Raw genomic sequence first — 26753 nt, 5'->3', positions numbered from 1 at the left:
CAGAACCCTCCTACTCCGGGAGGGGGGGGTCTGCCGCCTCCCCCGGGGGTCTCCGCGGCTCCGGGTCCCCCTCCCCCACAGTCACCCCCGGCGCCTCGGCGTTTCCCTTTAAAAAAAAACGGAGCCGCCGCAGCCGCCGCCGACCGGAGCGCGCATGCGCCGAGAGGGCAGCGGGCGGGAGCGAACCGGGAGCGGAGTGGAGGGAGGCGGGTGGCGCTATTGTGAAAGGGGCCGCCGCCACGAGGGGGAGGGGGCCGGGCCGCGGGGGCCCACGAGGGGAGGACGGGGGCGAGGACGCCGGAGCGGGCTTAGGTGGGCTGCAGAGGCAGGGGCGGGCTGCGGTGGGGAGGGAGAAGGGCGAGGGCGGCCGCTGGCGGCTGGAGAATGCGGAGGATCCCCGGGAAAACGAAGCGCGAGAGAATGGGTTTGGGAGGAAGGAAGGAGGGAGGGAGATGCGCCCGCCCCTCGCGGTCGCCTACCGACCGCTCCGCTGAGCCTGCCTGCATTGGGTGGCCCTTCCCCGGCAGCCTGGCAACGCGCCTGGCCCACGCCGGAGCCCCACGCACCTTCCGGACCAGCCCCGACCCAGGCTCCCCTGGGAGCCTGCTGGTGTTCCATGGAGTGGAAGGTAAAGCTTCCACCCCGTAGACTCCATGGCGGTCCCACTCGGGTTGGGAAGGAAATGAAGGTCTTTGTTTCTAAGGGTTCCAGCACAGAAAAGGAGGGACCTCTGGTTCCAGAAGCAGCAAAATCCATGATGTCTGCTGCCCAGGGAGTTTTCACCACAACCACCTTGGGGTGAAGTGCTGCCAACTACCAACAGTTCTTTCCCAACAACCATGTCCCCAGACTTGAGCTACTGCTAGCATCTTCTGGAAGAAGGTGCAGGAAATGCTAGGAAGAGCTGTACGCTTTTATTAGGACTGAGCGTTTTTTAGGGCCTTCTGCTTGCACACGCTTCTCATCTCTCCAGGTTCATAGTGTCTCGATGTGCGTGCCCATCATTTTCCAAGCAGCTTTAGCCACCAAGTGCTCACGGTTCCCTATGGAAAATCTTGCAGATAGTTGTAAATTAATTGATGCTTTTCTGTCTGAAGTGCATTTCTAAAAAAAAAAAAAAAAAATTTAATGGAGGTAGCCTGGTGTAGTGGCGCACACCTTTAATCCCAACACAGCAGGAGAATTTCTGCGAATTTAAGGAGTTTGAACCATGAAATATTGAAAAGCTTAAGGGAATGGGTGTGAAAGACAAGAGAGTCCCAGGCCTCTATCCATCAAACTGATCTGCAGGAAGGCCTGGGCTTAGGAATATGAGGGACTAGAAGGGCAGGAATTTGAGAAGTTTGTAGAAAGGTCTTTCTCAGTGTGAAGACTCCACACCATCCCACTATCAATTGACATACACTGAAACCTTCCAGATTTGAAGCCTGTTGGACTCTTACTCCAAAACCGTATCTCCAAGTATCTAGAATGTGTCCAACTGGGTGTCTAATAGGCATTTCAAAGTCAAGCTTCTAACTCTGCCACCTCAGTCCTGCTTCCCCATACCCAGTCAGTCAGTCCATCTTACTGTCAAAACTCAAATTCTAAATAACACCCTTCTGCATCATCTCCACAACTTCCACCGTGATATAAACTACAATCTGCTTTTTTATTGTTTTATTTATGGAATGCTTGTAGTTTGTATCTCCGTTTTAACCTTTACCTACAGCTTTGCTCCTCTGGGCATCTATAGTGACCCTGGTAAGATAGAAGATCATAGTTGATCTCATCTAAACCTTCACAGCTTCCTATCTTGCTTGGAGTAAAAACAGCCATTGTAATGGCCTGAAGATCTGGCCCTTCATACTGCTGTGGACTTCAGAGCTCTTATGATTCCCTCCACTCCTCTCCTGCCACACTCATGCATGTGTCTGTCTGCTTAGTCCCTGCATTTGCTATTCCTTTGACCCTTTAATTGTCATCTTTTTCTTTTTTACTTGGCATTTCTAGACAGGGTTTCTCTGTATTGCTTTGGAGCCTGTATTGGACAGCCTGCTCTGTAGACAAGGCTGGCTTCTAACTCAGAGAGATCCTCCTGCCTCTGCCTCCTGGGTGCTGGGATTAAAGGCCTGTGCAACACCCAGCTAGTCATCATAAATATTTTTTCCCCTTATTTTACATATCGATCCCAGTTCCCTCTCCCTCCCTCAGCTAGTCATCTTTTTAAGATTTACTTATGTGTACAGTGTTTTGTTTGCATGTTTGTCTGGTACCAGATCTCATTATAGATGGTTGTGAGCCATGTGGGTGCTTAGAATTGAACTCAGGATGTCAGGAAGAGCAGCCAGTGTTCTTAACTACTGAGCCATCTCTCCAGCTCCCTAAAATGTCATCTTTTAAGTGCTGACCTTTATTTTTTCTGTAAATTTTATCACCATCTAATATAATACATAATTTTTCCTGAATTATCCTCAATTACTAATGTGAATTTCATACATTGTTCACTGCATGTATCTAGACCCATACCTGTTACAAAGTAGGCTCTTAATTGTAAGGCAACTTGAAGACGTTTGGACATGAGACAATCAGTAGCCAATCTAGAGTGCCTGTGGTATAGGGATATATAGAGAAATTGTGGGTAGAGAGTGAGCCAAGTCCAGCTATTTGGGAAGACTTAGGTAGCACCATCGCAAGTTCAAGACTTCCCAAATCACATTGTGACAGGTCTATGCTTTGGTTCAGTGGTAGAGTGTTTTTTCCTTACACAGTACTAGGTTCAATCCTCTGTATCCATTAAAAAAAAAAAAAAAGACAGACTGGTGAGATGGCTCAAAGGGTAAGGGAAGTTGCCACAAAACCTGAGGACCCAGATTGGATTCCTGGAACTCAAATAATGGAAGAAGATAAACAACTTAAGTTGCCTTCTGACCTCCACTTTCACATTATGACAAACAAATAAAACAAATGTAATATAAATTCATAAAAGGAGAATTCAAGAGCTGAAGAATTGGTTTAGGCATTAAGAGCACTTGTTCTTATAGAGAGATCCAAGTTCAATCCCCAGCACCCCACATGATGGCTCACAACCACCTGTAACTCCAGTCAGTGCCAGGGGCTTTGACACTTTCTTCTGAAAGGTACACATGTACTATGCAGACAAAAACCCATGCATATGAGTTAAACTTTTTTTTTTTTTAAAGTTTAAATGAGAGTGAGAGAGAGAAGCCAAGGCTGCAGCTTGAAACTACAAGAAGCAATCATAGGGTTGGCGAGCTGGTTCAGCAGGCACAGGTGCTTGCCCTGCAAGCTTGGCCACCTAGGTTAAATTCCAGGAGGAGTGGAAGGGTGGAAGGAGAGGGTCAACTCCACAAGGTTGTCCCAACTTCCACAGAATGCAGAAGCAAGCCCCCTCCTCCACACGCACACACATAATAAACCCAAGCCAGCATCACCCTAGACCTGACAACTCAGAAGCTCTGGTTTGGCTTTTGAGGTCTTTTTCGGTTTTTTTTTTTTTTTTTTTTTTTTTTTTTGTGAGACAGGATCTCAAGTGGACCAAACTGGCCTCGAACTCCTGATCTTCGTGCTACCACCTCCTGAGTGCTGGGATTATAGGCAGGCACCATGGTGCTAGGCTAAGCCTACTTACCTGCTCTTGCAGGGTCTGCAGCCCCAATAGAATGATATGAATGTGGTCATTTTCCAGTGTAACTTTACTACATGGTATTTGTATTCCTCATAATTTTGTTTGGAGTTTTAAAATGAGGTGGGTGTGTGCTTGTATGTGTGTATCGCAGGTAACCTGTATTACTGTGTAACTGCCAACGACCTTGAACTTCTTATTTTCCTGCCTCTATTTCCTGAGTGCCAGATTATAAGCATTTAATATTGTACGAATTCACCACAGGCCAAGTATATTCAGAGCTGGAGGTCTTACCAGGGGCTTCACAATTGCTAGGCAAGTTCTCTACTAACTGAGCTATATCCCCAGCCCTCTTTCTAATAATCTTAATTTACAATTTCATTTTAAAATTTGCAACTGTTACAAATTCTTTCTTTGTGGCAGGGTCTCACTATGTAGCCCCAAACTGGCCTGGAACTCACAGTGACGGGCCTGCCTCTGCCTCCAGAGTGCTGGAAACAAATCTTAGTTTGTCAAGCGTACCAAAAGGTGTTGGGCCAGCAGGTCTGAAAGTACATACCTGTCTGTAATCCTAACACCGGAGATGGGAGCAGGAGGATTAAGTTAGAGGCCAGACGAGGTACATGGCAAGAGTATAGATATGTATGTATGTATATATATGTATGTGTATATACATATATATATATACATACATACATACATATGTTAAAGTGCTGAGTTGAGTTGAATCTTCGCTTCTTGGTGCCACCCCTGATCTGGGGTATACAGACTTTACTGGAGACATCTAGGATAACTTGTGGGTGGGAGGGCTCTGTCTAGTACCCATAGTCATTGGTGCAAGGTGTGTGGCAGCCACTTCTAATGGATATTTAGCTCTTTTATGTTTGCTAAAAAATCCTAGACATTGAATGCTGGACTTCATGAATGCTAGGCAAGTGTTCTACTACAGAGCTGTCTGCCCATCCTGATTTGGACTCACTGAGACAGTCTGACCTTGAACTGTGAACTTTCGATCCACTGCCCTAAGATATACTGTCTATTGTGAAATGAATGATGCCAGTAAACTAATCAATGGTAGTACTTTTTAAATGTCTTCACCAGCAGGTAAATTACCAGCTGGTAATCCTACATCAGCCCCCAACTTTCTTTTTCCTGAAAACTTTTCAATGCTAAAATCCAAAGTCTACAGTAATTTCACTGCATCAAACTAAATAAACATACTTTCCCCCCCAAAGTCAAGACTGGAAGTTTTGGATTGGTTGTCTGATTGTAGCTCAAGTCCAAAGGACAGACCACCAGAAACCTTGGAAGGTCTTTCTGGGTTTTGGTTTTTTATTTTTTATTTTTTTGGGGGGGGGAAGGGTGTCATTCTGTTGCCAAGACTGACCTCCAACTCTTTCTGACCTTCCACCGCCTCCCAAAGTGCTGAGATTACTACTACAGGTGTGAGCCTCCGGGCTAGGCAAAAAATTACTTTAATTAGAATTTTTGCCTAAGCTTCGGTGACCCCTGAACTTAAACACATAAGGAAGTGGAAGTTTCAAAGTGTGAAGGCCAGGAAAGGTATGGTGGGGCATGCCTCTAATCCCAACCCTGGAAGGAGGCTGAGGCCAGAGGATTTTGAGATCAGCCTGTTGTACATAATGAATTCCAGGCCAGCCTGGACTCCAATGTAAGAGAGACACTTCCTAAAAAACATAAAACTAAAAACTAAGGCAGTCTAGAGGGAACCTAAGAGAAGCAGTGCTTAATGCCCATAAATCAAGTCCCTGAACTATTTTATCTCTAATGGGTTGATAACCACTGTGCCCAGCGGCTGCAAGCCTGGAGAGAGTTAATAGCAAGTCTTTCTCCATCCTACGCAGGTTTATGGCATTGCGGAATTCCATTCCTACTATCCCCATTCTTTGAAGGACACTATGGTGTGAAGGGCATTCGGCAAGCCATTTTTGCCTGCCGGGGTCTTGGTTTTTCTAAACACCACACCGACTTGCACCACGGTCCCAAGAGAAGGAAAATTGGAGAGACTCATCTTGCCGGTCTCTTCCATCTTTGACAATGAGGCTGCTAACAGGGGGCAGCACTTGGTAGTAAAAAAGCCAACGTTTGTCTTGGCTTCTCTCCAGGGAGCGGAGTCTCCCGGGCGGCTTGCCGAGGCGCTCAGAAAGGTAAATAAAAACTGGAGTTGTGTGGCTGACATTAGCTTAGTCCCACACAGCACCTCGGGGAGATCACGGCCGGGTTCGCCACCTTTACCCCCTTCCCGAGATAAAAGAAGTTTCCCTTTTGGATGGAGGTTAGGAAGCCAACCAGCCCGAAGCCATAAGCTTCCGCCGAAGGTCTGCAGGGCTCCAGGCGCTTTCTGCCAGCAGCCCTGCCCTGCTTTCCTGCGGGTCTGCAGAGTCCCCTGTCCGCCAGGCCTCTCCAAGGACCGGGTACACCCACCTGCCTTTTTCAGTTTCCTTCACAATAAGATCACAATTCAAATTTGGGTGGTTTGTTTGTTTGTTTCCCCTCCAGAAGCCAGCCCCCGCCAAAACTTTCAGAGTGTCCCTCCCACTCCACGTGGACCTCCCTTCCCTATCCCAGCAACCCCTGCGAGAACCACCCCTACCACGTGGTCAATTGTTGTGTTTCCTTCCTGGGGATCTCTTGTAGCTGGCATCCTCTAGCCTCTGAACAAAGGTGCCCTCTTCAGGGTGACTTTGGGGCAGCAGCCTGGGCTAGGGGGAGTTACTGAGAGCTCACGTACTATACGGTAATGTGGATACTTCAGCTGGAGATGACTTTATACCCACTTAGTTAAAGACTAAGGGTTGGGGTCCTGAGTGGTGGAGCAGGCAGGTGATCTGTGAGTTCGAGGCCTGGTCTATATAGCTAGTTACAGACCAGCCAAAAACTACATAGTGAGGCCCTGTATCAAAAAACAAAACAAACAAAAAATAACTTCAAGGGTTACACAGAAGACTCCTATATAGTAAGGAGTGTAGTCTGGGCTGATGGGGAGGCCGGCTAGGAGGCTAGACCGGCTATTTAGTCACACCCTGTTACAAAATTGTAAAAGGATTGAGAATGTAGCTCAATGGTGGGGGCTAGAGCCCTACATTCAACCCCCAGTGCCCTCTTTAAGACGAGGGACAGATCCAAGACAGCCTCCATCAGTGAAGACTGTCTTATTGTGAAGTTAAGTAAAGTTTGGTTCCTTTACTCCAACTCTACTTCCCTTCGATTTCATAGTGTTGATAAAGAGCTGAGAGACGAGCGTTCACTAATTATGGACTGGGTTACGAGCACAGTGCCTCTATGCATTGTGTGGACTTTTCCTAAATGGCCTTCCCCAACAACAGTCAGGCTGGTCAAGCTAACAGGTTTCTAAAACAGCATCTCCCATTCAGCATCAGGAGCCCCAGGAGATGGTGTTGGAAGGAGGAGGAGTGGGCAAGCAGTGAAAATTAGCCCAGTGCCCAGCATGGTGGCCCATGCTTTCAGTCCTAGCTCGGGAGAGACAGCCAGATCTCTGAGTCTGAGGATCGCCTAGTCTACACAGCAAGTTCCAGGAAAGCCAGGACTGACTACACAGAGAGAACCTGACCCCAGTAAATAAGAGTTGGACAGGTTTCTTGTGTTCATTCACCCAGCTTTGAGGTCTCTGTTCTCTCAACACTACCATTCGTTCTCAACTTATTCGGGGGGGGGGGGGTGAGGAAATATAACAGGCCAAAAACTCCCCTTTCCTGTTCTAGAAATAAAAGAGTTGGATGGGGATTTGGGGCTGCAGAATTGGGGAGAGGTGGATTACGGACAATGATCACAAAAAGGTAGTGCTAAGTGGTGTGGGGAAGAAAGGGTGAATTTATTAAGCTGATAGAGTGGTAGAGTCTGTAAGTCCAAGCCCTGGAGAGGCTGAGGTAGGAAGTTGGGGGCAGAGAGGATGGAGAGAGATGGCTCAGTAGTCAAGAGCACTCATGTGGCTAATAACCAACCACCTGTAACTCCTGGTATCAGCAAGCTGGCTGCCGGGCCCAGTTTAAACGAACAAAAAAACAAAAAGAAAAATAAAATCGAAATGATTGTGAGGCTGTTTGTGGTTCCAAGGTCACAGAAGTCATAGCCCAAGACAAGCCTGGGAGCCCAAGGAAAGGGACCCTATTGTAGCCAAGAAACATGGTAACACAGGGACATGTTAAGGAATGAAGTGTGGAAATGTGGAAAAAATAGGGAGAGTCCTGAGACTCCATCATACCCTACCACAACCCTCTATTTTTCTCATGGTCTCACTAATAGCTCAGACCAGCCTTGAACTTGCAGTGTTCCTGTCCTGACCCAGTGCTGGGATTATAGGTTATCTACTGTCAGTCTTGGCCTGGAGCACCTACTTTTAAGGGAAAGAGTCCCAAAGAGATCAAGTTAGAAGACTGAAAAGTCTGACTGGGCTACTTGCTCTCCTATAACTCAGCATCTGTCAACGCTCCCATTACCAGGTGCTATTTCCAGAGTCCAGGACTTAGGCTGAGGAAAAGGGAGGGGCAGAGCCGTCTAGGCAAAGGGAGACCCAGCGAGCGCCTCCCCCCAGCCCACTGCAGTTTCTACTTTTGACCACTGGGGGGCGCCCAAGATCAACCAGAGTAAGGGAGAGAGAGACGACAAGCAAACTGAAATAGCTTGTAGAGGACAACTTAGGACGTCAAGGATGACCCTGAACGGAGGGAGAGTTGACACAAGGGTCCTCTGCTGGGCAGTCTGCAGACCCCTGGCATAGCTGCTGGAAAGCATCCAATCTCGTCTTCTCTAAAGGGGGCTCGTGGCTGACTAACTCTCCGACCTAACCTTTCACCTTCACCTTCCACACTAGGGTGGCCTCTTCACTGACCATTTTCCTTCCCCTCCCACGTCCTCCTGTGGGAACCATCCCAGGGCCGGTCTGAAGGTTGAGGAATGCTCTGCCTTGGCCAGGTGCCAAGCGGTGGACTTCCTGGGCTTTGGGGTGGGGCTTGGCAAGGGGAAGCCCTTTGGACACAGAGCCACCCAGTCTTGCACAGCCTGTCTCCCCTCCCCCACCCGTCTCCACTAAGTGAAAGGCTCTGAAGTCACTCTTTGTGACCACAGTTTAATTTCCTCTCTCCCCCCCATCCCAATAGGATTTCCTAGCCTACAATGTGAGGACGGGTGGGGTGATCACTCTGAGCACTGTGGCTCACAATAGGTAGGGAAGACACCTATTTCAGGACCTGCCCTCCCTGCCTGGAAGGAGGGATTCAGTTGTCAGGGTCTCAAGCCATCAATTATTAATGGAAATCCATCCCCTCAAGTTCCTTCGCAGAACCTTGGGTCTAAAGTCTCTATATAGTTAAACCCAGGAGTAAGCCGATTTCTGAGTACCCGACCTTGACTTGGCCTCCATTTTCCTTGAAATAAACCAGCTGAAACCTGAACTCACTCATCCAGATCAAGACCAAGGAAACCTTTGCAGCCCAATGCAGCTGACTGGGATGCCTTTAGCAAGAATGCAAACACCACTTTCAGATCTCATGGATAGAGGCCAGGCCCAACAGGGACCTCTCTGTCCTACTGAGGGGCACACTGCTCAAGAATACTTTTTGCATTTGTGGGAGGAGAATCTTGTGATATGTCCACCAAGGCCCTGATACAAAGAATGAGAATTCAGTCTGGTGGCACCCCTGCCTCATAGATCCCCAGTTTGCAGCCAGTTGGCCTGCTGTCATCATCTATAGACCTGTGCCAGATTCCCAAGTTCCTATCTGGAAACTTCAGCCCCCACACCCCAGGCCTAGGGGAGAGGCAATGTAGGTCACTGCAGCTGAGCCTGCAGCACTGTCTGCTCCTTGGGCCCAGAGCCTTTCAGGCCCAGAGGAAGTCTTGCAGAGCGGCGAAAGAAAGAGCTCCATGAGATTCAGACAAAAATATATTGCTCAGAAAAGAAAGCACGGAGAACGAAGGAGGCAAGTGGTCAGAGCTGAGTCTGTAACAGGAGCTGGAGGGAAAACCAGAGGCCTGGGCGCCTCGGGTCCGTAACCCCCACCCCCCCATCTTGCTTTCTTTGCCTATGTAAGGAGGGAGACTCTGATTCCCCCACTCTCCAAGCACATTCCAGGCTCAGCTCCCATTCTCAGGGACCTTTGTGATTTCCCTTCCAGACCCTCTCACCACAGTTTTTGGGCCTTGGAGTAGGCCAGTGCTATCCCCACCCTCTCCTATTGAAAACCTTTTCCTGTTCATTATCTGCTAAACTCATTTGACCCGGGGAACTTTCAAGCCTCTCATCCCTTTTCTTGGCGCTTCCTACCCTTCCTTACCCTGGAGAGCTAAGCAATATGTGTACTCATTTGGGCAAATTTGTACTCATTCATTCAGTTTCACACAGAGGAATCAAGGGTCCAGGGCCATCCATGCCTAGCTCAAGATCCCCAGGCCTGGCCAAAAAAACGAGGGGAGGAGTCAGGCTGTGGTGGTGGTGCACACCTTTAATCCCAGCACTCGGGAGGCAGAGGCAGGTGGATCTCTGGGAGTTCGAGGCCAGCCTGATCTCCAGGACAGCCTCCAAAGCTACAGAGAAATCCTGTCTCTGAAAACAAAAAACAAGAGAGGAGGGCCAGAGAGATGGCTCAGCAGTTACGGGCACTGGCTGCTTTTCCAGAGGACCTCGGTTGAATTTTCATTCTCCATAATCAACTCCAGTTTTAGGAGGCCCATTGCTCTCCTGGCCTCTACAGACACCAGCCATGCATATAATAAGTACACAGTCATACCGGCAAAACACTCATACAACACAATAATAAAAATAAATAAGAGAGGGTGGTGGTGCACACTTTTGATCCCATCACTTGAGAGGCAGATCTCTGAGTTCAAGGCCAACCTGGTCTATGGAGTGAGTTCCCGGACATCCAGAGCTACAGGGAGAAACCTTGTCTCAAAAAACAAAACAAATGAAAAGACAAAACAAAAATCAGTAAGAGAAACAAGTCTACCTCTAGCCTCAAAAAAATAAAACCACAATCTTGGTGGGCTTTTCTGGAGGGGAGGGCATTGATTTGTTTTTTGTTTGCTTTTGAGACAGAGTCCTGCTTCGGCCTGGCCTTAAATTCTAAGAGATCCACCTGCCTTCACCTCTTGAGTGCAGGGATTAAAGGTGTGCGCCACCCACAGGGCTGAGGCAGGTCCTATGGGGTCTGCCACCTCATCTGGTCTTTGTTCGGGGACTTGAAGCCAGAGTTGCATCTTGGGCTCCCTAATCAGTTGTTTTAACAGGACACTCAGAGCACGGGTGTGAAGGAAGGAAAGGGGTGGAATGGAGGCTCTAGTCCTGTTTGCTTCATTATTCTGCCTCCAGTGCATGCTACTCCCCTTGGAGAACACAGCTTCTCACTATCCTGACAGTGTTGTGCCGTTTGTCCTCATTACCCTGGCACACAGGAGGCACTCGGTAAATGGGTTTTGCACAGAGTCAAACTAAATCTGCCTATGCTTGCTGGCTGAACTCTGAGATGTTGCCCCATATTGGAGAAAGGTAAAAATATCCCCGGATCATGGCTGTATCTCGTGGAGAGAACTCAGACCTAGAGCTGCGTTCCCCTCACACAACGGGTCCCCTGGAGGGCGTCCTAAACCAGATTCCTGAGCTGTCCCCAGCGTTTAAGTCAGTGAGCCTCCGGTGGGCCTAAGAATTTACATTTCTCTTGGGGTTCCAGGCTGGTAATCTCCACTACTGATCTGAGAATGGTTGCCTCAGTGAATCCCAGCCCCTCACCTCAATATTCACCATGAAGACCTGCTTGGCCCCAATTTTATATAGGAGGAGGGAAGCCGGGAGGGTCATGAGCACGTCACTTTTGCACAGACCCTCCATCACGCAAGGTAAGGGCAAGCATATCTATCTAGGACTGATTATCTGTGCTTTTATTTAGTTCATTGACTCCATCCTTCTTGAAAGTCACTTCCCCCAAAACATGTTTTGCTACAGCGAGGGAGCACTAGGAATTTCCTGTGGCTAGGCAGCCCAGTGCCTGCAGGGGTGGAGGCAGCGCTGAGCAATCCAGTCCTTCCCTTGGCTCGGGCAGGGCCACGTGCCCCACCCCCTCGCTTGCACATGTCTCCGCCGCCACCGCCGCAGCAGCCGGGCTGTTTATGAGCGAGTTGTTGTGGTAGAAATGGAGCAGGCTGCACATGCCCGGGCCATGTGACCTGGGCAGCCCGCGTGAGCTTCAAGACGGCACAAACACACTCGGTCTGTCCTCCAGTGGCCGGGGAAGCAGGAGGGAAAAGATGGGGGAAGAAGTGAAAGGCCACTAGGCCGCCTTGTCTCCTGCCCTGTATTCTGCTCCTGTCCTTTCTGTCCCTCTCCTGAGCCACCGGGAGCGTAGTCATCAGCAAGGCAGCTGTTCAGTTCTCAGACAGCCCCTTGGCATTTACAGTCCCCAAAGCCCAGAGTGCCCCCCAAATAACAAAGGGTCTCTCCAGGTCAAAAGCACAGCCTCCTTATGATGTGGGGGCCTGGCCTCCAAGCTGAGACCTGCTTTAGCTGTAGCCTGGGCTCCCCAAACCAGCTTCTGGGTCCTCTCTTTCTAGGAAGGAGGATGTCATACATCCATGCGTCCACTCCAGGATTAGAACAAAGAGAATCAGGGATCTGTGGGTCTGAGGATAGGAAGCTAAGAACATGTCTGCAGCAGAGGGGGGAGGTGTGTGTGTGCTGTGGAGACGGTGGATTGGAAGGGGAAGTCCCTTAGGTAGTCCGTGGTTAGGACTAGAGACCTAGAAAGGCTGTCACACGGACTCCTGTGTAGAACAAGCAACGGGGCAAAAAGACAAATTTAGCTTTCATCCTCACTGAAGCATCCCCCTTCCGCCGCCCCCCCCATAAGCTCTGTAACCCCAGAGCCCCTACTTCCAGCCCAAGGCTACTGCCCCAGCCCACTGGTGACCCCGTTTCTGCACCGCAGTGCCTCTTGCTGCGAGGTGAGGCTCTGCTGGAGTCAGGCGGACAGTAGGTTAGCAGGAACAAGCAAATGAAATGAACACGACCCATATTTCCTCGCACACCAGAAACTTCGCAGACCCTGCAATGCAGAGCTGGAGCTTTTTATTTTATTTATTTATTTATTTATTTTTTTAATCTCTCCTCTGAGCCCCTACACACATCTACATTTTTGCAACCAGCAGAGTCTTTTTGGTGCAACTGTGCATTCTAATGAGCCAAAGCTCCTTCCTGCTGCATTGAAAATATCATCAAATTGCCAGCGGCCCCCCCCCCCATTTAGAAGAGGAGGAAGGATCCTAAATTTGTGAAGTAGCATCTTCTCCCTCCTTCCCCTGCCTCCCTCCCCCATGATACTGCAGACCTTCCAACCAACAGCTGCAGCCAGTGGAGATGGGCGGGGAGGAGGGACGAACGTGAGCTTTATTCCTTCTTTCCACACAGGCTGAGCTAGCGGGGCGGGGGTTGCTTTTTTTTAACCCCCCACTCTCTTTTCTTTTTCTGTGCAGCCCACTGCACCCTCCTTTCCCTCCTCATCCAGCGAGTGTTTATGTAAGCCTCCTAGAAGCTACACAGGGCCCCCAATGCCTGCCCAGGCCCCAGCTCCTCCAAAGTCCATCCTTCTCACGAGGGCTGTCATGAGCCTCTGGCTCTCCTAGACAGCTGCACTGAGATCTGCAAAGGCCCAAAGCATAGGAGATGATGGATCAGGAGAGAGTTTGACATGCAGCTTAGAATGGAGATAAGGCAGGCACAAAGGCACCCTGCCTTCTCACTCAGACACACACCCTACATGTCTCTGCATTTCAACCCAAGGACAGCCAGTGCTCGGGTACTGGAGCCTGGAAGGTGACATCATCAGTGGGCTGCAGCAATGATATAGCAAAGAATGGACAGGAGACATCTGCATGACATGCTGGATAATTTCGTCCCCCTTGCTAGGAAGGGTCACCTGGGGCTTGTCTTGCACTGCTAAGGACAATGCATGCCCTAGAAGGGGACTCTGCTTTGAGTCCACAAAGCACTGAGGTATCACTGATTCTGGGTGGCGGCTTTAAAGGTACACATTGCCCAGGCCGACAAATGGAAACACCAAATTGTCCTTTTTCAGGGTCATGTCACAATTTCTGTCTGTTCTTGATGGCCTTCCAAACTTTCAGCAAACCCAACTAATTAAGTAATTAATTAATTAATTAGATTAAGGCAGGGTCTCACTGGCTGACCTTGAACTCACTATGCAGACCTGGAATTCACAGAACTTTGCCTAACTCTACCTCTCAAGCTAGAATCAAAGGTGTGAGCCAACATGCCTGGGTCAACCCAGTTTTAATACATCTCTTGAAGGAGGCACCAAGGGGCTCTGAGGGCCCTAGGCTATCAGCCCTTCCCTTCCCCTATCCATCACCAGCTGTGGCCCCTAAAATTAGGAGACTTGAGTGGAAACCAGAGCTCATATGTCTGCTTGAATCTCTTGCCTCTGGAGTAGCCCATGTGGATATTTTGTTTTGTTTTGTTTTTATTGGCTGGTTGGTTTGGTTTGGTTTTTTGCATCCTACTCTGATCTGTTCCTACCTTGTACAACCAGATAATGGGGATGTAGGATGGGGAAAGAGTTTAAAGGAAGAGGAAATGCTGGAGTTAAAGTAGAGGTTCTGGGAAGCTGAGATTCTTGTGTAGGAGGGAACACAAGTTTCTCTTCTTGATGCTACACCTCCCTTCTCAGGAGCACCCAGTAGCAACAGGGCTCCACATGCCTATGTAGATCTGTGACATCCCCATTCTCTCTGGGAGGGCAAGGCCTGGCGCTGAACCCGAACCCCTAGCGCTGGCCATGCTTATTGATAGTGACATAAAGTGGTGGTTACAAACAGGGATTGGGAGCTTTACACTTCCAGTGATGTCCATTAACTCTGTCATTCTTTGATAGTGTTCTGTAAACACAGCTTCAGGATAGCTCTCCCAGTCCTTTCTGGCATCATGGTCATATTAATAACCATCTTTAAGCTTTAGTTTCCTATAAAATGTGATCTATAGCTGGGTGGTAGTGGCCCACCACTTTAATCCCAGCACTCGGGAAGCAAAGGCAAGTGGATCTCTGTGAGTTCGAGGCCAGCCTGGTCTACAAAGCAAGACAGCCAGAGCTGTTACACAGAGAAACCCCATCTCCAGGGGGAGGGGGGCACACACACAAAAAAAAAATGTGCCATGAAACCAAAGGAAAGAATGTTTATTTATTTGTGTGTTTTTCGAGACAGGTTTTTCTGTGTAGCTTTGGATCCTATCCTGGAACTTGTTCAATAGACTAGGCTGGTCTCTGCCTTGAACTCAGAGATCTGCTGGCCTTTGCCTCCTGAGTGCTGGGATTAAAGGTATGTGTTATCTTCGCCAGAGAAAAGAATGTCCTTAGCACAATGCCTGGCATATAGTTGGTACTTAATACAAAATTTGTTGTCTGACTTCTGTGGAAAAAATTGTAGTGGAGGAAAGGTCACAAAAATATATTCATGGAAACCGGTCAGCCCTGGCTCCTGCCTTTTCTTTTCTAAAGTTTTCATACCAAATTAACTCAAACTTTGCCCCTCCCATCTTGAGGTCCTCCCCAGGTAATGAACATTTTAGGTAAATGTCTACTGATTCAGTGGCTTCCCTGGGTCTCTGCTCCAGGTTAGCATCACCTGGGCCAACAGGTTGTTACCCTGGATAATGGGTTCCCAGTGAGAAAGGAGGGGGATGGGAAGGCACCTAACTGAAGCCTGACCTATTTCCAGTAGGGACCCACCCTCAGTCAGTCAGTCAGTCAGTCAAACAGTCTGCCCAAGATTTAGGCCACTCAAGATTTGCACAGGGTGTTGCCCTATTACCCAGAACAACCTACTGTCAAGGAGAATAGGGCTTGGATCAAATATCCACCCACTCATGTACTCACTGCACATGTACACGTGTAAAAGTGCTGTTTACATTCATAATCGTAACCCCAGTCCCCTATATAAGCATGCCAAGGAGCTCTGGCCAGAGCGTAGAGCCCTTGATCTCTTCCCTTTTTCTAGTTCTTTTTAAAGATATAAAAAACTTATTTTTGCTTTATCTGTATATGTGTTTTGTTTGCATGTATGTATGTGCACCAAATGCATGTCTGGTGCCTGAGGAAAGCAGAAGAGGGCATCAGATTGCCAGGGCCTGTAGTTACACCCAGTTGTGAGCCACCGTGTAAGTGCTAGGAACGGAACCCAGGTCCTCTAAAAGAGCAGCCAGTGTTCGTAACTGCCGAGCCATCTCTCTCCAGCCCTGTTTTTCTGTTTCTGATGTCATCCCCAGTTCAAAGAATCTTGGGGAAACTAAAGACACAGTTGAAAACACAAACACAGAGGCTCCAACAAAGTCTCCAAATAGTGAGGTCACTCCTCAGAATCCCAGACTTCAAAGAAGCCAAGTGGAAGTTCGTACAATACAGAGCCAGGGCTGTACTTTATGGAGTGCTGTTCATTGACTCTGGTCTCTAGGGAGCTAGAATTGATTCTCTATGTGTCGGTGCATCTGTGCATGCGTGTGTATGCTCTGTGTGTGTGTGTGTGTGATAAGCTAGACTGTCTAGCTGTTGAGAGAGTGAAGGATGCTGTGTGGTTGCTTTTGTTTTCATAGGGTTTTTGATTGATGACTGATTGATCCATTGGTCGATTGATTGATTGAGACAGGTCTTCTACTGTAGTGGCCTGGAACTCTTAAGTAGCTCAGGTTCATTTTGAACTCATAGTAATCCTCCTACTTGGCCTCAACACCATAGTGAACTATACCTGTTGCCTTTTGAACTTAATTTTTATTTTATGTGTATGAGTATTTTGCCTGCATGTATGTGGGTGCCTGGTACCCATGGAGGGCAGAGGAGTGGGCCAGATTCTCTGGAGTTGGAGTTACAGGTGGCTGTGAGCTGCCATGCTGGTGTTGGGAATTGAAACCTTGTCCTTTGCAGAAGCAGCAATCACTCTTAGCACTGCATTAAATCTCTCTCTAGATAAGGTTTAGGCCAAAGAGTCCATCTGTCTACTCTAGCCCCCCTTGCGTGAGATAACACATCCCTTTGATGACCCTGGCTCCTTGGTTCCTCTGCCCTTTCTCCAGAAGTCTCTGGTAGAGAAAAGAGCACAGTTTACATATTAGAATTTTCCAGAACCAAGAAAAAGCCCCACCTTGAATCCAACAAAAGAGATAGGGAGTGGGAAGTGGGCTTGTATCCTCATCTCCACTGCAGGAATATCCCAAGTCACTTCTTTGATTTGGGCGTAAGAGTAACAGCTGCAACCCTAGCATTTGGGAGACAGAAGCAGGAAGATTAAAAATGCAACGCCATCCCACAGCACTAGACCCTGTCTCAAAAACAAAACAAAAAAAAGGCTCTTTGTCAGGGAGAAAAGGCGGAGCCCTGTGTGCTGTGCAGAGGAAACAGGGGTCAGAGGCAGTGCCCGCCCTTCCCTTCCTCCCAGCCTCGGCCCTCAGACCTCACACCTCATGCAGACTGCAAAACAACTTTGCTTTTTGCCAAGAGCAGGATTAGGCTGAATGAATTTCAGCTCTGGTTCCCTCTGCCTTCTCACTGGCTGCAAACTCCAGGACAGTCTTGATCTCTGGCCCTTCCTTCGTAAGGAAATATGCTCAGTCAGAGGATGTGGGCAGGACCACCACAGCTGTACACAGAGCAGGGGGCCGGGGGGGGGGCAGAGCAGCTAAGGGGAGCATGCTGGAACTGGGGTGGGGTGGAGGGTCTAGATAGCACCATGGGATTTTGGAATTTGAGCAGCCCTGACAGATAACCTGGGTGGGGTCCCCTGGCTCTGACCCAGTCAGAAAGGTCACAAAGAGCAGGGACCTGGGGACACAGCACCTCCCCTCCCCTCCCCTTTCTCCTTCTAACACAGTCTAGTGGGAGGAGGGATCGGGAGGTTGAGTTCAAAACCAAGTTTTCCTGGAAAGCCTCTTTCCTCCTTTGTCCTAGCTCCTCCCAGTTCTTCTCATAGTGCTCTGCAGCAGCTCCCTTACTCGGGGCCCAAGAGGCAGGGCGAGCCAGAGAAAAGCCTGCCCCCACTCTTGTCAGGTGTGAGGGGACAGAGCTGAAGCCTAGCCTTCAGATGCACGGTGGCCAAGCCTGCTGCGCAGTCCGCATCATTGACCTTAACTCTCGGCTTACTTTTTCCTTGGTGCCCCCCACCGCAGCTTTGAGGTGGTGGTGGTGGGGTCTCACTGTTTTAAGTTTCAAACCAAGTAGCCCAGGGCAATATGCCTGCCTATATGCTTTTCTCTGTTTCCTAGGTGGCTGCCCTCCTTCCCAGAATCCCATTACTTCTTTCTCTGGAGCTGCCTAAAAGCAAGTGAAGAAAGCCTCCAGGTTAAAAAAAAAAGAAAGAAAAGAAAGAAAGAAAGAAAGAAAGAAAGAAAGAAAGCTGCCAGGCTGCCCCAGCACTGGGGAGGCAGAGGCAGGTGGATCTCTGTGAGTTTGAGGCCAGCCCGGTCTACTGAGTGAGTTCCAAGACAGCCAGAGCTGTTGAACAGAGAAACCTTTTGTCACAAAAATAAATGAATAAATAATAAAATAAAAGGAAAGAAAGAAGCAGTGGCTAGGTCGTGCTGGTGCACACCTTTAATCCCAGCACTCAGGAGGCAGAAACAGGTGAATCTCTGTGAGTTCGAGGGCAGCTTGGTGTGTAGAGTGAGTTCCAGGGCTATTACACAATGAAAACCTTGTCTCAAAAACCCAAAACCAAACTAAGAAAAAGCAGCAGTGAATGTATGATCTCGGGCCAGCCCCTTCTTCCCTTCTTCAGCAAGAGGGAAGGATCCCTCCACCCCCACCCCGTTCCTGCCTTGTAGCTCTGGCCCTGAGTCAAATTCATGGCAGTCTTTGTGCCTCAGCCTCTCAAGTATGGCGATACAGGTATGAGCCAGCACACCCTGCCAATGGGAGGGGCATTTAAATGATCTTGATGCCCTCCCTGGTAACCTGTAAACTCCTGCCCCCATGTAGCAATGCAGGGAGCAGACCCCTTCACGTTAGGACCTCAGAGCACTTTCACAAGTTTCCCTCTTGTCCTTTGTATTTCCCAGATAAAGGGAAATGACTCACCCCAAAGTCAGTTGAGTGGGCAGCGTGGTGTCGTATAAGCAAACAGGGAGTCCCTAGGGATATCCCCACTCTGTGTCATTCCTTTCCCGCAGATGTTCTTCCTGGGGTGGGGTGGGGTAAGCGAAAGGGGCTCACACTGTCTATCCTGCCTTGTCACCATAGCACAAAACAGCTTAAATTCTTGACTCCAGGGAAATCTCCTTCTTCAGCTTGTTGTCCCGTGTCCCGAGTGTCCAGTCTCTTCCCCCACCCCCCTTTCCAATAACCTCACTGCGAGGTCAGTTCTGCAATCACGTGAAGGTCTCACGTTTGCTAGGTTTGCAGAAATGGCCTTTCAGCTTTGATCTCCCATGGAGCAGTAAAGCTTGCCAGGCCCTCCCCAGGAATTCACATGCCCTTGCCATACAAGGTTTTCCAAACACGCCACCCTGACTCTTCAGAAAACTCCACCCTAGTCCACTTTCAGCTCCTCCCCGCTGCCAGCAAGCACTTTTGCAAAGCAGAAAAGGGGAATAGACGCACTCCGCCTATTTTGTCAGTAGACTACAAATCCCAACAGTCTTGGCGGTGCGCAGACGCATAGAGATCAACGTGCCGGCTGCTGGAAAAGTGTGTCACTGGGGCACGAGGCGCTCCCTGGAATCACATGGTACCTGCTCCAGTGCCGCGTGCGGCCCGGGAACCCTGGGCTGCTGGCGCCTGCGCAGAGTCCTCTGTCCCAGGGAAAGGCTCGGGCAAAAGGCGGTTGAGATTGGCAGAGTGAAATATTACTGCTGAGGGAACGTAGCAGGGCACACGTCTCTCTGTGCGTCTGGGTGCCTCTTTTCTCCATCACCTACTTACTTCCTGGTTGCAGCTTCTCTCCCTTTGGGACTTTTGCACCCGGAGCTCCAGATTTGCTACCCTGCAGTGTTGCGGAGCCTTCAGGAGTGGCATCCGGTGCACTGCAGAGACCCGACCCTCCTTGCTACCTTATAGCCAGATTTGCTGCAGGCTGATTCCTCACACACACTCTGCTCTTCCCATGCAAATCAGACCTCCGTTGCTTCAGCGTCCTACCCTTCTGCAGGGCTGCAGTCCAGGCACCCCAAAACCTTACTGCTCGGTTTCTGGAATCCTGATTTTCAGCCGCGGGGTCCACTTGTCTCCCCCAGCCATTGCCCAGGGGGCGAGAGGGACCACCGCATCCTCCAGTTTGTGTCAAGGTCCAGTTTGAATGACCGCTCTCAGCCGGTGAAGACATGACGACTCTGGACTCCAACAACAACACAGGTACTGAGATTCTTATCATTATCCTTGCTCTGTCTCTGTCTCCATTTCCATCCGCGGCTTATGAGAGGAACTTTGTAAAGGATTGGGGATTCCCTCTGGCCGGTGTTTGCTACTGTGCTGAGAGCGAGCCATTAGGTAGGACTTCCAGAACTGGTTACTCTGGCTAGTAATGCGCCTAAAACATATCACCACCACTACCCCTCCGAATTCCCCTGAGCCACAGGAACTTGACTCTTGGGCAGATGAAATGGAGGGTGAATACTAGTGGCAAGCGGAAGAGTTTAGGGAGACTGAGCACTTTGAAGCAGTGTCTGGAAACGTCCCCATCTGGCCACCCCTTGCAGCTGTAGATTGCCTGTAGCTTTTCTCCTCCAAGTTCTAGCCTACTTCCAGGGAGTCTGGGAAGCTGTGGGACTGGAGGGTCTGAAGGAATGGGTCAGATCTTGCAGGGGAATCCTCAGTGGCAGTAGGGAACTCCACTTGGGGAGTCGGGTGCTTGGGGCTTGTCTCCATGCAGGGCACCCACAGCGCCTGAGCCTGGGGAGGGCTCACATGGCTGCAGAGCCGGGCCCACGTGCTGCATTTGTTTTCATTCAGTAGAAGCCGGGGCCACCATCCCATTGGTCATTGCTTCCCGGCCTCGTTACATAATGAGCTCCGCCCCTCAAGTTGCCTGAGCAACGCGTGTTCCCTTCTCTCCTCCCTTCAGTTGTCCCGGCCCAGCTAGGTTTTAGGGTCCAGCCTTCGACCCAGGACGCCGCCGAAGGGGCGGGGAGAGGGCGGGTTTCTGCTTGCGACAGAAGGGAAGAGGAGAAGGCGGTGCTTCGAGTTCCGGGGTTCCTCGTTGGGGAGCCACGTGCGAGGGGCACACGTGGAGCTGGGACGTGAGGCCAGCTGAGGGCCAGGCTCCCGCCCCGCCCTTCTCCACCTAGATCTGGGTGAAGCTGGGCTGACTCACCGCCCCCGCCTGCTTTCTTTTCCTCTCCACCAGCCTGGCCCTCTTACCCTCCATGACCGAGACTTGACTAAGATGGGGCCACTCCTGTGACTTGTTCTGGCCTCAAGTTTATGCGTCCCAAAGAGACCTCACACCAGTTAATACTTACTCCTCTTTATTTTAATCGCACCAACATCATTTTACCACTTTTAGACTCAGCTTTTTCCCATGTTCGTTCCCAAAGCCTTAACTGTTCCTCAAGTACCTCATTGCCTGCCATGAATGTCTTCACCGCCAAAACATGAACGTCTGAGGATCAAAGCAGATACCATACTTCTTTTTGTCATAGTGTTTTTTTCTCACAGAAAGGAAAACAGACCAAAAGAGGAAGTGTTGATTTCCTCTAGGTTGGAAAGCAAACTGGTAGTGATACAGATCTAGATTTAGAACTAGGGACTTTTGAGTAGTGCCCCTCACTCCAAAGTTGGAAGACATTTTGAGTGACTTTCTCATGCCCGCTTTCAGGATGCATAAAGTAGGTCAAGTTCATTTAGGTCCACATAATATCTCATCCCCCACCCCAGCCGTGAAACTGTAGCTGCTTAGCCATTCTGCAACTATTTTACGGCAGCTGGGTTCACCCTGACCAACCTTGAGCTATTTTAAGGCTGCCCTGCCTAGTTTAGTGTGTGTCAGTGGGTGAGTAAGACATGTGCTTCTGTAGACACGGTGGCATGGCATGTGTCAGCGAACACACGTGTCTGGGGATCCTCCCTTTTCCCACTCCACCCATGGCAGGCCAAGCAAAGTGCTTGGCAGAGGTGCGGCAGGCAAGTCACCCTTCTCTTCTGCAAATACCACGGGAGCAGAACCACCTGGTTGGCGATGTAACCATAGGGACAAAGTCCCTGAGTGGCTATAGAACCAAAGTCATCATCTGACTGAAACCTAAAATGGGGAATGCCTAAATTCCCAGGCTGGACAATTTATTCCTCTCTTCCATCTTCTGCAACTCATATCTCCTAAGTCTGTGTTGTACTCAGAGTCATTGTGACTCATGCTTGCAGGCCAGAAGAGCCAGCTGAACAGAGTCCCTCCTGTAGTACTTACTCTATGAGAAAACGCCTTTGGGTTTGAAGGGAAGGTGACTGTCTTACCTTTGTGTGACCTCTCTTAGTTCTTAGCTAGCCACCCTTCACAGACCATCACTGGATAGGTCTTGGTGTAGAATTGGCAGCTGGTTGATCTGTGAATGGCTGTCAGCTGCCCATCCCATCCCCAAGTTACTAGCTGTAGCTGATACTCATTCCCTCAGGAAAATACCTAGGGCAGAGGTATTTGATGTATGAGATGCCCAGTGGGGTTATGCCTCACACCCAAAGCAGAAGTTGACTATAGTGTGCAAATAAATGACAATGGGCGTTTCTTGTGACTGGGTTGACTATCATATGGAGAATCTCTTAGTGTGACTAGGTCGACCATGCCGTGTCTAGTGTGTGTGGAAGAATTGCTTATTATTTCAAGCCTAGCGGTTCTACATGCATAACTCCTACGAGGAGCAGCATTTTGGTGATGACCAGGTGGAGCCCTTGAACAACTCACTATGGTTGATACCCTTCCCTTGCATTGTCTTATTAGGTGGTGTTATCACCTACATTGGCTCCAGTGGCTCCTCTCCCAGCCGGACCAGCCCAGAGTCCCTCTATAGTGACAGCTCCAATGGCAGCTTCCAGTCCCTGACTCAAGGTTGTCCCACATACTTCCCACCATCCCCCACTGGCTCCCTCACCCAGGATCCTGGCCGCTCTTTTGGAAGTGCACCACCTAGCCTCAGTGATGACAGCTCCCCTTCTTCAGCATCATCATCAGCATCGTCAACATCCTCTTCCTCTTTCTATAATGGGAGCCCCCCAGGAAGTCTACAAGTGGCCATGGAGGACAGCAGCCGAGTGTCTCCCAGCAAAGGCACCAGCAACATTACCAGTGAGTAAACTCCCAGCTGATTAGGGAAAGGAAGCGAGCCAAGATTCAGTTGGTAGTTGGTTTTCATCTGACAGTTACTCTCTGGGTCTGTGTCCTGGCCTTTGATATTTTTCTTAAGAGTTGTACTGGTTTCCATTCAGTCCAGTCTGGTCACCTGAGTGTTCCTAGACGTAGGAGCCCCTCCTTAGCCCTTCCCTCCTAGAATCTTCAGCCTGGTAGGCCTCCATATCTCAGGCCTGTCTGCTTACCCTCTGCCTGTCTCCTCCCACAGAGCTGAATGGCATGGTGCTACTATGTAAAGTGTGTGGGGACGTGGCCTCAGGCTTCCACTATGGCGTGCATGCCTGTGAGGGCTGCAAGGTGAGGCGGGTTGGGATTGAGGACCCAGGCCAGTGATGCCTTCCCCCCATGAGGTAGGGGCTCAGCTTAGATGAAGAGGTTCACTGGTCACCCTGCCTTCCAGGGCTTTTTCCGTCGGAGCATCCAACAGAATATCCAGTACAAACGGTGTCTGAAAAATGAGAACTGCTCCATTGTTCGTATCAATCGCAACCGATGCCAGCAATGTCGCTTCAAGAAGTGTCTCTCCGTTGGCATGTCTAGAGATGGTAAGGTGGTATACCCATCTCCTCCCTGTCCCATTTCTTTCCACCCAGTTTCTGCCTTAACCCTTCCCTTTAAAAAAAAGAAAAAAAAAAAAAAAAAAAAAAGCCCTAAATTTGGACACGGGGTACTGTGAATGTCATTTGCACGGAGGATGCCCATGTGTTAGTAACCTCTTGGGCACACACTTGTGTACTCTCCCTCATCTGCTATCCTATCCTTTGAATGGGCGTGGCCTTGCTGGTTTCAGTTCGGAAGTGGAACCCCAGCTTTCAGGGTTTTACCCTTTCAGGAGGAAGGAAGGAAGGAAGGAAGGAAGGAAGGAAGGAAGGAAGGAAGGAAGGAAGAGAGGCATGTGAGTATGTGAGAACTTCCTGACACGGCTCTCATCCTGTTGCAGCTGTGCGTTTTGGGCGCATCCCTAAGAGAGAGAAGCAACGGATGCTCGCTGAGATGCAGAGCGCCATGAACTTGGCCAACAATCAGCTGAGCAGCCTGTGCCCTCTGGAGACCGCACCTGCCCCACACCCCACCTCAGGCTCCATAGGCCCCTCCACGCCTCCTGCACCAGCCCCCACACCTTTGGTGGGCTTCTCTCAATTCCCACAACAGCTGACACCACCCAGATCCCCCAGTCCTGAGCCCACCGTGGAGGATGTGATATCCCAGGTGGCTCGGGCCCATCGAGAAATCTTCACCTACGCCCATGACAAGTTGGGCACCTCACCTGGCAACTTCAATGCCAATCATGCATCAGGTAACCCTTCAGCTACTACCCCACACCGCTGGGAGAGTCAGGGGTGCCTGCCTACCCCCAATGACAACAACATTTTGGCGGCTCAGCGACATAATGAAGCACTGAATGGCCTATGCCAGGGGCCCTCCTCCTACCCTTCTACCTGGCCTTCTGGCTCTGCCCATCACAGCTGCCACCAACCCAACAGCAATGGGCATCGTCTGTGCCCCACCCATGTATACGCGGCCTCAGAAGGCGAGGCACCTACCAACAGTCTACGGCAAGGCAACACCAAGAATGTTCTGCTGGTGAGGGCATGGAGCCAATGTGGAGAGAGGGAGGGGGCCCGAAAAGCTGGACCTAGAGGAAGGCGGGTGGTGTCAGCTGTTTGTGGGAACTGGCAGACGGTGGGAATACCCTCCGCTCAGGAACTGACAATCTACCCTGAAGCCTGGGTTCTGCCTTGCAACCCTTAATCACCAGTTGGCACCTGAATGCTATTTTAGGTGAGAGACCCATCCTCAGGGGCCATAGCTCTTAGCCCAGGCAGAACCTGGGAAGTATTCCTGCTGGGGGAGCCCAGGTGAGCCCACCTGGCTGCCCCTCCTTACTCCGTCTTCCCCATAGGCATGTCCCATGAACATGTATCCCCATGGACGCAGTGGCCGGACTGTGCAGGAGATCTGGGAAGACTTCTCAATGAGCTTCACACCTGCTGTGCGCGAGGTGGTAGAGTTTGCCAAGCACATCCCTGGCTTCCGTGACCTATCTCAGCATGACCAGGTGACCCTGTTGAAGGCTGGCACCTTTGAGGTGAGCAATACTTGATGTTCCCTGCTCTTGACTATGGGAAGGAGCCAGTTAGAATGCCGTGGTGACTGGGGAGACCAAGGAGGGGTTCAGGAACTTTGGAACCGTGTTATCTTTCTGATGGAGGAGGTGGGACTCCCACTACCACCTCTGGGTATGTGGGACTTCCATCCTCTAAGCTGGTGTCTACTCTGCTCTAAGCTGGTGGAGATGGGTGGTATTTGCAGAACTGGTGGTACTTCCACCTGGGTCCCCTCCCCCATCGGCCATTCAGAGGCCTCCCCCTTACTGGCAATCCGAGGCAGCACCCTTGAAGTTTCAGGGGGGAAACTGGAGGGAATCCATTTGGCAAATGCTCCTCCCACCTCACTCAGAATGCCTGTCCTCCCTTCAGGTGTTGATGGTGCGTTTTGCATCATTGTTCAACGTGAAGGACCAGACAGTGATGTTCCTGAGCCGCACTACCTACAGTCTGCAGGAGCTGGGTGCCATGGGCATGGGCGACCTGCTCAATGCCATGTTCGATTTCAGCGAGAAGCTCAACTCCCTGGCGCTTACCGAGGAGGAGCTGGGCCTTTTCACCGCTGTGGTGCTTGTCTCTGCAGGTAGGCCAAGCTCTCGCCTAACCCTGGAGGAGGCACACGCAGTTCAATTCAACACACCTTTTATGGAGTACCTACTCTATGCCAGGCCCTGCACTGGGCACTGGGGTACAGACATGATTCAGACACAGTCTAGCTTGGGAAACAGACTCATGCCCGACTAATTATAAAACAGTGAGATAAGTGTCACAGTATTAGCATGAACCAAGAAAGCACAGACAACTATTTCTGCCTGGGAGAGCTGGGGAAGGAGGTGACACTTGAGTAGGGCCTCAAAGGGACAAGGTATGGCCAGGCATAGAGGGGGAAGGTCATCCCAGGCAGGGGGAACTACAGAGCAAATAGCAAAGGAGCTTGGCCATACGTGGCTTGCTCAGGGTAGGAGGGTGGTCTTGAGGGGTGGGAGGTGGCCAGCCTGTGACCTTGCTCCCAGCATTTGGGCATGCCTTGCTGTGGGGCAGAGGCCTGGGAGGAGGAGTAGCGCCCTCCTTTTCCTCCCCATCACCCTCCAAGGGGCCTCAGGGAGAGGCTGCCTTGCCTGCCAGGTCCTCGCAGACCTCCGGGTCCTCGTCAGAGGAGGAGGAGGAGCTCAGGGAGCCTGCCTCACTGCTGTCGTCTTCCCCACAGACCGCTCGGGAATGGAGAATTCCGCTTCGGTGGAGCAGCTCCAGGAGACGCTGCTGCGGGCTCTTCGGGCTCTGGTGCTGAAGAACCGGCCCTCGGAGACTTCCCGCTTCACCAAGCTGCTGCTCAAGCTGCCGGACCTGCGGACCCTGAACAACATGCATTCCGAGAAGCTGCTGTCCTTCCGGGTGGACGCCCAGTGACCCGCCCGGCCGGCCTTCTGCCGCTGCCCCCTTGTACAGAATCGAACTCTGCACTTCTCTCTCCTTTACGAGACGAAAAGGAAAAGCAAACCAGAATCTTATTTATATTGTTATAAAATATTCCAAGATGAGCCTCTGGCCCCCTGAGCCTTCTTGTAAATAACTCCCCCACCCCTATCACCATGCTCCCTGCCCTCCCCTATTTAAACCACTCTGGCTCTCCCACCCTCCGGCCCCCCGATTTGTTCTGTTCC

At 50.4% G+C, this 26753-nt stretch overlaps 2 protein-coding genes across 2 annotated transcripts in view; both read left to right on the top strand.

Moving 5' to 3' along the window:
* Positions 1–466: 466 nt before the first annotated feature.
* Ormdl3 (ORMDL sphingolipid biosynthesis regulator 3) overlaps positions 467–26753 on the top strand; it is a 152961-nt gene continuing 126674 nt past the window's right edge. Inside the window, exon 1 of the mRNA XM_051175980.1 lies at positions 467–470. The gene's annotated coding sequence lies outside the window, so the exon portion shown is untranslated. The remainder of the gene's footprint in view (positions 471–26753) is intronic.
* Positions 19290–26630, top strand: Nr1d1 (nuclear receptor subfamily 1 group D member 1). Its single transcript, XM_051175918.1, has 8 exons — positions 19290–20001; positions 22577–22921; positions 23193–23281; positions 23385–23529; positions 23925–24568; positions 24888–25073; positions 25465–25675; positions 26300–26630. The coding sequence occupies exons 1-8, from the start codon at positions 19971–19973 to the stop codon at positions 26497–26499; spliced, it is 1851 nt and encodes a 616-aa protein (XP_051031875.1). The 5' UTR covers positions 19290–19970; the 3' UTR covers positions 26500–26630.

Source organism: Phodopus roborovskii, unplaced genomic scaffold (genome assembly GCF_943737965.1).
Source record: "Phodopus roborovskii unplaced genomic scaffold, PHOROB, whole genome shotgun sequence".
NCBI lineage: Eukaryota > Metazoa > Chordata > Mammalia > Rodentia > Cricetidae > Phodopus > Phodopus roborovskii.
Note: the sequence above shows the minus strand (reverse complement) of the source record. Positions and strands in the feature narration are given on the sequence as shown.

What these genes read in the sequence shown, in the direction of transcription:
- Nr1d1 (XM_051175918.1), top strand. Translation starts at nt 19,971, where the DNA reads ATGACGACTCTGGACTCCAACAACAACACAG. An exon ending in AGGCACCAGCAACATTACCA is followed by an intron (nt 22,922 to 23,192) that starts GTGAGTAAACTC and finishes CTCCTCCCACAG; the next exon opens with AGCTGAATGGCATGGTGCTA. An exon ending in CGTTGGCATGTCTAGAGATG is followed by an intron (nt 23,530 to 23,924) that starts GTAAGGTGGTAT and finishes ATCCTGTTGCAG; the next exon opens with CTGTGCGTTTTGGGCGCATC.